The sequence below is a fragment of the Cetorhinus maximus genome, chromosome 8, assembly GCF_964194155.1.
Source record: "Cetorhinus maximus chromosome 8, sCetMax3.hap1.1, whole genome shotgun sequence".
Taxonomy (NCBI): domain Eukaryota; kingdom Metazoa; phylum Chordata; class Chondrichthyes; order Lamniformes; family Cetorhinidae; genus Cetorhinus; species Cetorhinus maximus.
This window is the reverse complement of record NC_135886.1, coordinates 124,065,195-124,077,725: the sequence shown is the minus strand read 5'-3', so window position 1 is coordinate 124,077,725 and position 12,531 is coordinate 124,065,195. Positions and strand designations below refer to the sequence as shown.

The 12,531-nt window shown below is 39.2% G+C and overlaps 1 protein-coding gene across 1 annotated transcript in view; it reads right to left on the bottom strand.

The window, feature by feature from the left end:
- The window catches only part of abcb7 (ATP-binding cassette, sub-family B (MDR/TAP), member 7), a 56,569-nt gene that overhangs the window by 21,571 nt on the left and 22,467 nt on the right, over positions 1-12,531 (bottom strand). Inside the window, exons 6-11 of the mRNA XM_078547558.1 lie at positions 11,524-11,792; positions 7,461-7,549; positions 7,277-7,364; positions 5,650-5,824; positions 2,396-2,553; positions 1,997-2,160 (exon numbers count right to left, since the gene is read on the bottom strand). Coding sequence (XP_078403684.1) covers positions 1,997-2,160; positions 2,396-2,553; positions 5,650-5,824; positions 7,277-7,364; positions 7,461-7,549; positions 11,524-11,792 — 943 coding nt within the window. The remainder of the gene's footprint in view (positions 1-1,996; positions 2,161-2,395; positions 2,554-5,649; positions 5,825-7,276; positions 7,365-7,460; positions 7,550-11,523; positions 11,793-12,531) is intronic.

Below are 12,531 nucleotides of genomic sequence, written 5' to 3'. Positions count from 1 at the left end.
ATTATAAAAAAGATAGAGGCACTGGAGAGGGCACACAAAAAGTTAGAATCATACCAAACTACGAGGATATTTTCATCAGGAAAGACTGAACAGGCTGGGGCTCTGTTTTGGAAAAACAGAAAGCTGATGTGTGGCCTGAGAGGTCTTCAAGAATATGAAAGAGTTTGATAGGGTGAACAGAGCCAAAATGTTTCCACTTGTGGAAAATTCAAAAATAAGGGATGATTAAGTATAAAACAGTCACTAATAAATCCAATAGGGAATTCAGAGGAGTCTTCTTTATCCAAAGAGTAGCAAGAATATGAAATTCACTACCACAAAGAGTAGCTGAGACAAATAGCATAGATGCGTTTAAGGGGAACTAGTTAAGCATGATGGGAAAGGAATAGAAGGATATGCTGCTGGGGAAGAAACAACAGAAAATGCTGGGATTCTCAGAAGGCTGGGAATCTGTGGAAAGAGAAAACTGAGTAAACATTTCAGGTCAATGACCTTTGGATTGATCAGAGTTCAATGAAGAGGGGTAGGAGAAAGTTCATGTGAACCAGTTGGCTTGAATGGTCTATTTCTGTGCATTAGGTATACAATTCTATATACTGATTTGCATAACATTATTTGACATTTGAAGGAAAGCCATGTACATATATAAATAACAATATTAGGGAATTCCATTGCAGATTTTTTTTTTTTTTAAATTGAATCTTTGCTTTATGAACATCAGTACCACTGCTGTCTTTGTACCATGTTAAAGGACAGGGATAGGTAGCATTGTTACTTTACTTAAATCTTGATAATGATCAGACTGAAACCTTCAAAATTTTGAATTACTTCTACTCATTTAAATTAATTACCCGATGGATTAAACTGTTTCTGAATGTCCATCAAGCCCACCAATTTGGATGAATTTGGTCAAAAAGATAAGCTTTGAATGCGATTTTGAAACTGGAAAAAGAAGTGGAGAGGCAGAAAGGTTTAATGAGCGAAATGTGTGTGTTAGGTCAAGACAGCTGAAGGTTCTGACACCAATGGTGGAGCAAAGAGAGCGTAGGGTGCACAAAAGGCCAGAGGCATGGGTTAGAAGGTCATGGAATGATTTTAAGGCCAGGACTTTGTTCCTAATCCCCAAAATGTTTAATTTAAATAAAGCGGCTACCAAGAACAAAAGAATGTCTCAGTGCGAGACAGGATAATAGGTGACATAGTTGTGAAAGGCTGGACCTTAGGGAAGGTGACGAAAGAAATTTACCAAGGAGAACATTGGAGAAATCGGATTAAGAAGTGAAAGAAACAGGAGTAAAAGCTTCGATAGAAGTAGGAGCAAGGTAAGGACATAGGATGGTAATATTAAGGAGGTAGAATTAACACATTAGATGATAGGATTTGATGTTCACTTCTGCCAAAAAAAAAAGCCAAGGTTTTGTATGACCTGGTTCAGCTTGGGAAAATGGCCAGGAAGAGGGTTGGAGTCAGTGGCACGAGAATAGAGTTCATTGTGGGAGCCAACTACAGTTGCTTTGGCTCTCCCAATGGTCTAGATTTTTTATTTTTGACTTATTCACATGTAAACATCTGACACCCTCATGCTAGCAGATATCACCAATGCTTTGCAGGTCAGAGGTTAATTAGCGATAAATGATCAACCAAAACAAGAACGTTACATTCTTAAAGGCCAATTTTCAAATTAAAGGGAAAAAACAAAGGAACAAGAAAAGAAGCATTGGCTAAGGACTATCATTGATTAGGAAAGTCCCAGGTTCTGTTTCTCAGCTACATTGAATTAATGAATATCAGTGGGATAGCAAGTCTGGGCTAAAAAAGGGGTCCCCACTACTGATTATTATTCAGTGATTCTTGTCCATAAGTGAGAGGGGTAGGGGTGGGCAGGGGAAGAGCACATGAGAGATAGCATGCAAAATTCAAGAGACGAATAAAGTGAAACATGTTTCAAAGACAAAAAATTAAAATGCTAAGGTTACCAATGTAAATGAGCACTTACCCAGAACCACTACCACCTACAATTGCCACCTTCTTCCCAGCAGGAACTTCAAATGAGACTCCATCAAGGACTTTGTGACCATTGATATATTCGAAGCAAACATCTTCAAAAGTGATTGTAGATTGCTCAGGAGAAACCTTAAGTTCTGGAGCCTTTTCTGTATCCTAAAAAGCCCAAAAAACAAAGTTGCAATACTGAGCTCGGAGGATCATCCAGGTTAAAATAAAAACATTTCGTAATTCTCACCTGATTTTCCACTGAGACATTTATAAAAAAATGAAGTAACAATCTCACGGTAAAGATTTTCATGTTATTTTACGGAATTCACACAATTTCTGGCTAAAAATCTAGAAGTTAAGAGTCCTACACCATTGACTTTCAAGAACTATATGACCTTACCTTGATTTTTGAGTCAACGCTTAGCAAGGTAAACAAAGTGTTCATGTCTATTAGCGCCTGCCGTGTCTCTCTATATACTGTGCCCAGAAAATTTAAGGGAAGAGACAATTGGAAAAGTAGGCCATTTACCATCACCAGGTCTCCAACTGTTAGTGTACCTACAAAAGAATGTGTTTTTACAATAAACTTCTACATAGGTTTAAATTCAATTCAACTTGAAAAAATATAAGCATATGTATCTTAATAGTACATAACAATGTTTGCATTATCCAGCTTAAGGTGATGAATTTAACTAAACAGAAGTGGGGATGTTTGCTGATGATTGCACAATGTTCAGTACCATTTGCAATCCTCAGATACTGAAGTAGTCCATGTCCATGCGCATCAAGACCTGGACAACATTGTGGCTTGAGCTGATAACTGGGACGTAACTTTCACACCAGACAAATGCCAGGCATTGACCATCTTCAACAATAGAATCTAACCCTTTCTCCATGACATTTAATGGCATTACCATTGCCGAGTGACCCCCCCACTACCACCTCCATCAACGTCCCAGGGGTTACCGGTGACCAGAAACTAAACTGGACCAGCTATATAAATACTGTGGCTAAACGAGTAGGTCAGAGGCTGAGAATTCCAAGATGAATAAATCACCTGCTCATTCCCCAAAGCCTGTCCACTATCTACAAAGCACAAGTCAGGAGGGTGATGGAATACTCTCCATTTGCCTGGATGAGTGTGGCTCCAGAAGTACTCAAGAAGCTTGACACCATCCAGGACAAAGCAATCTGCTTGACACCCCATCCACCAACTTAAAGATTCACTTCCTCCAACACTGATGCACAATGTCAGCAGTGTGTACCATATACAAGATGCACTACAGCCACTAACCAAGGCTCCTGGCACAGCACTTTCTAAATCCATGGCCTCTACCACCTAGGTAGTCAAGGACAGCAGGTGCATGGGAGCATTGCCACCTGCACATTCCCAACCATTCTGACTTGGAACCATACTGCTCTTCCTTTACTATCGCTGGTTCAAAAACCTGCAAGTCCTTTCCCAACAGCACTGTGGATGTACCTACACCACATGGACTGCAGTAGTTCAAGGCGGTGGCTCAATGACCTTCGCAAAGGCAATTAGGTATGGGCAATGATGCCGATGCCAGTGATGCCCAGATCCTGTGAAAGAAATAAAGCTTAATGGGAGTCTACTAATTGGGATTCATCAATGGCTGTGTCATTAATTCTCACATACATTGAGTACCTTACTTAGTAGCGTAGCCCTCTTTATCTGGACAGGGGATGGCTGGGTGGGGAAGGAAACACAAAAAACAAATAGGGAGATCTATCCCACTCAAAACTATGCTTCTAACACAAACTGCAGCTTTAACAGTTCTTTCCCCCATTCATTCTTAGCACAAGAAGCACTGTCTCCATGCTGGCATATACCACCCATCCCTAGTTGCTCTCAAAAACAGGAAGCTGGGTTGCCTTCTTGAATGATACATGTGCCAAATGTACGCCCAGACAGCAGTCAAGGAGTCCCAGGATTTCGACCCAGCAATAATTAATGTCCAAATCAGGATTATGTGCGACTTAAGAGGTGATGGAGTTCCCATGCACCTGCTGTCCTCGTGCTTCAAGGTGGCAGAAGTCACAAGTTTGGGAAGTGCTGCCAAAGAAATAGCAGCAAATAACTGCAGGTCATCCTGTAGAAAGTACACTGGGCAGCCATGGTGCATCAGTAATGGATGTTCAAGCAATTGATGAGGTGCCAATCAAGCAGAAATATTTGGTCTGGATGCAGTTGAGCTTCTTGAGTGTTATTGCAGCATCACCCATCAGAATCTCAACTTGTGTTGTTTAGGTGTGAAAAGCCTTTGAAAAGTCAGTACCTGCTTCAGGACCATCCCTACTAAAGGATGCAAATATGGAGATGGTAGGAGAGTTAAAAGAGACAAAAAGAGGTCCAATATCCAGTTCAAAATTCTGCACATTTTAAATGCTGCATGGTTATATTGTAGTAGCTAATGCATGATTAATTATAAATATGGCACTTTAAAGCACAATAAAGATTCATATCAATTTTTTCCACCATTCAAATCAGTTAAAAAGGGACACGGTCATCTTGGTCTTAATGGGATGTGGGTGTCACTGACAAGGCCAGCATTTGTTGCCCATCCCCAACTGCCCTTGAACTGAGTGGCTTGCTAGGCCATTACAGAAAGCAGTTAAGAATCAAACACACTGCTGTGGGTCTGGATTCACATGTAGGCCAGACTGGGTAAGAATGGAAGATTTCCTTCCTTAAAAGGACATCAATGAACCAGATAGGGTTTTACAACAACTGATGATAGCTTCATGGTCACCATTGTAGAGACTAGTTCTAGATTTTATCAACTGAATTTAAATTCCACAAGCTACCATGGTGGGATTTGAACCCGTGCATTAGCCTGGGCCTCTGGGTTACTAGTCCAGTGACATTACCACTACATCACCATCTCCCTCTTAATTACAGTCTAATCTTGTGCAAACAGTTGACATGATCACTTTTCAAAAAGTTGTTATTAAAATGAACTGATCACCACATTGAATGTGAGCAAAGAAACAAGCTTACATCAGGAATTTCTGTACCGCAAGCCAAATCCCTGATGTAATAGTCATTTAGCAGGTATGAGTTCTCTAGATTTTTGGATCCGTCGCAGGTTCATTCTTGTCAATGCAGCTAATAATTAGGGCTTTTCATTGGGATTGGCAGTTGATAAATGAAATACAGTACATCTAAAAATGTATTAATTTTGGTTTTCCAGAATTGATAAAGGGAATAGTGGGAGAGGGAAGAATGGAAGCGAAGTATTCTTAATAATCTACTGCAGATGATTCATGAAATAAATTTTTTTCTGCTTGTTAGGAGCATTGAATTGCCTCACTTGCCAGCAGCCTGCAGGATACTCATGACCTACCATATTGGGTCTAACGCTTGGAGGACAATCACTCTACTGACGTTCACAGCAACTACAGCCAGTGACATAGCATGAATGTCGGCAGCTATTGCTAGAGACCCAATACAGTGGGCTCTTCAGTAGGCTGTCAATTAATTGTACAAATTGTATCTTCTGGCAGGTAGTTGGATTACTGCACCAAAAAAAAACCAACAGTGGAAAGGGAAGAATATTGTATCAAAGGATAACTCATCCAAAAGTGCAGGCTACAGTTCTTTACACAAATTAGCCAGTTTAACTGGAGTACCTGCCAGGATTCCTCGACTTGCAAGTAACATGATTCCAGTCAGACCAAAGCTAAAGATAATATTCTGGCCAAAGTTCAGTACTGCAAGGCTTGAGGTAGTCTTCAGAGATGCATCCTCATAAGTCTTCAAGTACCCATCATATTTCTCTGCTTCATACTTCTCATTGTTGAAATACTGCAAGAGAAATTTAAACTATTGTACTATTTTGCTAATTGAGAACTGGGTTTTTCATAACAAAAAACATGTTTAAATTTGGAGCAAACAAGAAACGTATTTTGAGGTGTAAACATATGAAAGGCTTTCAAAATGTAACGCCTCTTCCCAATGATATACAGTCTTAAATTATTCGCACTTTTTTTTCAATGTTCTGCTTTGTTCTTCTCCTGAAGGCATTGGCTCCTTGCCAGTTATGTTATGGATGTCAGGCAGCCTGTTAGCTTTTCAAATTTTTCATGTGTGTATTGGCAGGCTATTTAACTACCGTAGCATCACAGTCAAAACTAATTTTGTCATCCAATGCCCATCTTTAGAGTTCATTGTATGACAATCGGCAGCAGGAACCCTAGTTAATTTTCTCCTCAACTTAGGTGCATGGAAGTCAATTTTTCTCTTCCTGCCAGTGTTCTAGTTGAGGTCAATTTCAAACAGGCTTGGGACCAGACTTGGAAATTTCCTAATCAAGAGTAAGATACTACAGACTCTGGAAGTCTGAAATAAAACAGATGCTGCCAGACCTACTGAGTTTTTCCAGCATTTTCAGTTTTTATTTCTAGGGATTCCCTAGACTGTCACTAACTTAACCAGATAAACCACTAAGGAACTCCGTTTACTCATGTTTATTATTTGCACCACTATACACTATTTGCTAGCTGAAATTTAGTCAGACAGCTTAGCCTCATGCCTGAGAGCTAATCTGTAACTGGCTCCTAAGGTGGAGGAGAACATGGCCTGCTTAGCTACCCTGCCAGCAGGTACACCGTCATCTCAAACACTGCCGTTTGTATTATGGTGTAGAAGCCCTGCTACATTTCTACCTGTGAACCTTGTTCAGAGAGAGAGAGAGAGAGAGAGAGAGAGAAAGAAAGAAAAAGAGAGAGAGGGCTCAACTGTCTAAGACAGATTTCTGCCAATGCTATAAAAACATTTGCCAAAGGCAGATTGCAGCAAGGCCAGCATTTCCACCCATCAGCCTGGCAACAATCTAAACACTAATAATGCGTACCAAATTCACCCTTGTATAATAACCCCTGCATCCTAAACAGTCATTAATTCTGGAGAAACTGCAACTACATTTACCAACATAGATATTAAACAAATTTTTGGACATTTCAACAATCAAACTTTGAAATAAATAATCTAAATAGCTCAGAGTTCATAAGGGAATCAAATGAAATGCAAACTCAATGCATATAATTTCGTTAATGTTCGAGGAAATGCTTATGCTGGAGGTGTTAATTATTTTACAACACTTCTACATTACTGAGAACTGTGACAAGAAGAGGGGAAGAACAGAGTATAACAATCTAAATTGTATAATCTTAAAGCTGGATTTTATTTTTTTTTTTTAAATATACAAAACTGCCCATAATAGTTTTAAAAAAAAAACACAATTCAGCACATTCTTACCTTTACAGTCTCATAATTCAGGAGAGAGTCTATTGCAGCATTGCCTGCATCATTATCAGCTGTATTCATTTTGATCCGGAATCGAGTCCTACAAATGAGAAATTGACATTGTAAAGTTGCCACGTGAAGACACTGGTGGGCATGAAGAAAACAGAAATCAACAAATTTAACATTGCTACAGTACCTCCACTGTGTGATGCCAATAGTAAAAGCTGAATATGCAGTTAAAGTCCCCAGAGTTATTAATGCATATTGTCCTCCACATTTATAATACTGTAAAGAAACATTAAAAACAGGTGAGACACTTCCAGCTCAGAATTCAGTATTCGCTATAGTCATATCCTGCATTTATAATAAAAACAACCAACTCTGGGCAAGTGCAGATTTGTGCATATGAGCATAAATTGTGTGTTCCAACATCAACACTGATTTGGTCCACTGTGTTTATGAATAAACTCTTATTAGACACAAGGCCCTGATTATTGCATTTCAATGCTACAGAGAAAGAAACAATCGATAAATTGGACCTAGCTTTTTTTTTAGAAAAAACAAATCTTCATTCAATCAATTGGTTGTAAAGTGCTTTGGTGCCTCCAAAAATGGATAGGGTGTTATATAAATACAAGATCTTTCTTTCAAGACAATTAACGTAAACTATTACCGACTGCACAATAGTTCTAACACAGTACACGTTTAAATCAAAATTTAGTTTTATGTTACAGATCAGCTATCATAGAATGAGTAGAAGAATTGTTACACAGGAGGCCATTCAGCTCATTGTGCCCATACCAGCTTTGTTCAAAAGCAACTGAGTCCCATTGCCCTGCCCTTTCCCCATGGCTCAGCAATTTTTTTTTCTCTTCGTGTTAATTCAATTTCCTTTCAAAAGCCATAATTGAATCATGAACACAATATTGACCAGCCTCAGTTTTGAGTTACTGAAGTACTAATCCTTCCTATCAATTTGATCTGCCTTTCTGAAATTGAGAAATTTGCTGTCTCATAATAGTTTAGTTGAGAAGCAGTGGTTTATAGTCATTGGTTAGTGGCACAGTCTGTGATAGAAGTCACTTAATACAAAATCTTAAGTAAACATTTTTAAACATTGCACACCTTTTAAAAAAGCTGCCTTCCACACTACCAAAGTAATCACATTCAAGTTTTCTCAGTCACTGACTAATTTCCTAGTTGTGTGTCAATGGTGGAGGGCATTGGTGTACTGGATTGGGCGGGTGAAGAGTCAAGCCTGCAATTCCCTATGTGCTGAATTTCCAGCTTTACCCAAGCAACATCTATATCTGGGAAAAGGCCAGCATTCCAAACTACCTTTTTTCATTCGTTCATGAGGCGGGGGCATCACTGGCGAGGCCAGCATTTGAGTGGCTAACTAGGCCATTTCAGAGGGCATTTAAGAGTCAACCACATTGCTGTGGGTCTGGAGTCACATGTAAGCCAGACCAGGTAAGGGCATTGGTGAACCAGATGGGTTTTTACGACAATGGTTTCCAGATATTTTTAATTAACTGAATTCAAATTTCACCATCTGCTGTGATGGGATTAGAACCCAGATCTCCAGAGCATTACCCTGGGTCTCTGGATTACTAGTCCAGTGACAATACCACTACATCACCGCCTCCCCCGGCATCTAATTACAGCCACTCCATCCTTGGTTCTTTATCGGTTACGTTCTTCACCTCACTTTTTTCTGACAGCAGATTTCCAGTTCTAACGCTGATTTCAAGAAGCTTAGTTCCCTTTTTTATGCCCAACATTTCTGCCATCCTGAATAATTCCTCCAAGACTAGAATATTGCACCCATACTAGGAACAATTGTCCTAAATGTTTTCCTTACATTCTTGAAGAGATTCCAAGAAAAAACTCATTTTTCAGATAGGAAATCACAATTTTCTAGCCAATTCCTCTCTCCATGGCTACCTTTATCACCCTCTATTTTAAATCAATACTGGTATTGTCAGTTTCAGCTAAGCTTTTCTCTCATGGTTATGGCACAGCCGATGGCAAATGCTGAGTTGCTCAAATCCCAGAGGGAAACTTGAGACAAGTGCCACAGCTATTTTTGCAATTTGTATGTTTTGAAATGTGGACTTTGAATTCAGTAGTAATAAGACCACCGAGCTTTATATGTTTTTACAAAACTGGATTAAACATTAAGAGAAATTATTTTAAACACATACATATGTCTACAAATTACTGCTATTATGACTACTAAATCCCCTAATTAATCTGACTCCCAATTACACCTCCATTAAGGCAACAGTAAGACAGATTTTAAAGACTCAGACAAAGAAACGTGATACTCTGAACAACCCAATTCAAAGTGAGTTCTCTTAACTTCAGTTTGTTGTAGACAGCAGATGGGGCATAGATGCTAAAGGCTTTTCACACTTGTTAGATCTTAAAATTCCTGCCTTTGCACACAGCCTCCTCTCCTTTATAAATATTTTCCCCTTTGAAAGCAGTTTCCCATTGTTTCACCATGTCTTTGGGCTTTACCTCACTGATCACAAAAATTATCCTAGTACCAATTTTACCAGTAATTTTTGGGAAAAATAAACACACTATTTCTGAACTTCACCTGGCTAGGTGACACATTTCACCCCTCCTTTGAAAACAATCTAGTCTGGTTTATTTAAAAATGCAAATGTACTTTTACACCTTACACTCTAAACTTCCCCCAAGTTTACCTACTTAACATTTCAAACCTAGCTTATTCTTTTGTTACATCAAAGCCTCCAGGCCAGCTGCACACGCATACCCCAATAAAATTATATTTTCCTGACACTCATTCCTTAAAAATCCGCATCCTCTCCTCTACTTCCCCGTGCATTATAACTGTATTGAAATTAATAACCACAATCTATATCAACTCATTCTTTGCTAGGACCTCAAGACTACAGCATTTCTTTCCTCACTCAACTTTCCCTTCCTCCTATACAACCTACAGGTTTCTAAAAACTCAATGTCATAGATTCATAATTTTCCAATTTACTTAGTCACTTTTCAACCTTAGTACATACAAGTGAGGAGTAGTAGGCCACTCAGCCCCTCAAACATGCTCCACCATTCAATATGATCATGGCTGATCTGAATGGAACCTCAACCCCACAAGATTACCCCTGATAATCTTTTACCCCCTTGTTAATCGAGAATCTATCCAGCTCTGTCTTAAAAGTATTCAAAGACTCTGCTTCCACCACCTTTTGAGGAAGAGAGTTCCAAAGACTCTCAACCCTTAGAGAAAAAAAAATTCTCATCTGTCTTAAATGAACAACCCTTTATTTTTAAACAGTGACCTCTAGTTCTAGATTCTCCCACAAGAGGAAACATCCTCTCCACATGCGCCCTGTCAAGGCCCTTCAGGATCTAAAAGGTTTCTATTAAGTCACCTCTTACTCTTCTAAATTCCAGTGGATATAAGCCTAACCTGTCCAGCCTTCCCTCACAAGACAACCCACCCATTCCTGGTATTAGTCTACTAAACTGCTTCTAAGGCATTTACATCTTTCTTTAAATAAAGAGACCAGTACTGTACACAATACTCCAGATATGGTCTCACCAATGTTTTGTACAAGTGAAGCATAACCTCCCTACTTTTGTAATCAATTCCCCTTCACAATAAATAACATTCTTTTAGCTTTCCTAATTACCTGCTGTACCTGCATACTAACCTTTTGTGATTCATGCACTAGGACACCCAGATCCTTCAGAATCTGAGCTCTGCAATCTCTCACCATTTAGATAATAAGCTTCTTTTTCATTCTTCCTGCCAAAAATCAACAACTTCACATTTGCCCACATTATACTCCATTTGCCAGATCTTTGCCCATTCACTTAACCTATCTATGTCACTTTGTAGCCTCCTTACGTCCTCTTCACAATTTACTTTCCCATCTATCTTTGTACCGTCAGCAAATTTAGCAACCATTCTTTAGGTCCCTTCATCCAAGCACCTGCCTATGGACCCTGACCCTTTCATTTTGCTTTCCTTAATCAAAAATACCAAGCAATATTGGCAGAAGGCCCAGAAGATTTCCTGCTCACCTCTAGCCAGCTGGTAGCACACAATGGCTGAAGATGAAATGGGTGCAAAGAAAATTAATACTTTATCATATTCCCCATCCAAGAAGCTGTTTCTGTGATTCAGTTGTACGTTAATGGCTGAATATCCCATGGGCCATTGTATCTACCAAAATACCAAAAGCTGCTCAAACAACTACATTACTTACCAAAATGCTACTGACAAGCAGTACTTCAAAGATGGTGGGGCCTAGATTAAACACCAAGGCACTCAGCACAAAACTGATACCTCTAGTCCCTCTGTCTATGGCTTTTGAGAGTGCACCTGTTTGCCTGCTGAGATGGAAACTCAAATCTAAATTGTGCAGGTGCAGAAAGACGTTTTTGGCTATTCGCCTGATAGAACTTTGAGCTACTTTGCCAAAGACAGCATTCCTGAGTTCATTGAAGGCGGCTGCACAAACCCTCGAAACACCATCTGCAAAGGAATTTTAGATGATTTGAATTGGCTTTTCGAAATATGTTTCATTATCTCAAGGTTACTTTCTACATGAAGAAAATTTTAATTTTAATCAAATTACAGTACTGAACAAAGTTATTGATTGTGGTTATGTCTTTGTTACACATACATTGCATTAGTAAAAGTACAGCACAATCATTATTTTCCTGACACTTCAGCAAGTTGACCCACAAGTGGAGGCACACAGACTGGAAGAACCCAAATTTCATTAACCTTCGAGTTAGTTGATCCCTGTGGGCACATGAGGAGCACATTGCAATTGGCGTCATCACTGCTGGTTTTGGAACGGGCTAGAATAAATATTGGAAAGGATTTCTGCTCTGTCCAGTGAACCCAACAACAGCTGTGCATGTTGATCAAGGACATAAAAGGATGTATCATAACCAAGTTATTGGAACAGACTACTAATATTCTCCATGAATATTTATGTTACTAATGGCTACTTGGATAAGATACTGGAGGCCAACTTGCAGAGTTTAAAACCCTCAAGTTGAGAGAAAAAAAATCAATGAGAAACTGACAAATGCTAAGCATTCAGTCAAAACAAAAGGTATTATAATTGGCACAAAAGATATTTGGTCAAGATTTTTGTTGACTCCACGTGAAAACCTGATCCAGCACTGCAGCAAAGCGAAATGGTCAGAATGGCCAGCTTGTGCGCTATACATTCTATGTATGTTATGCTGCTTTAGCCTCA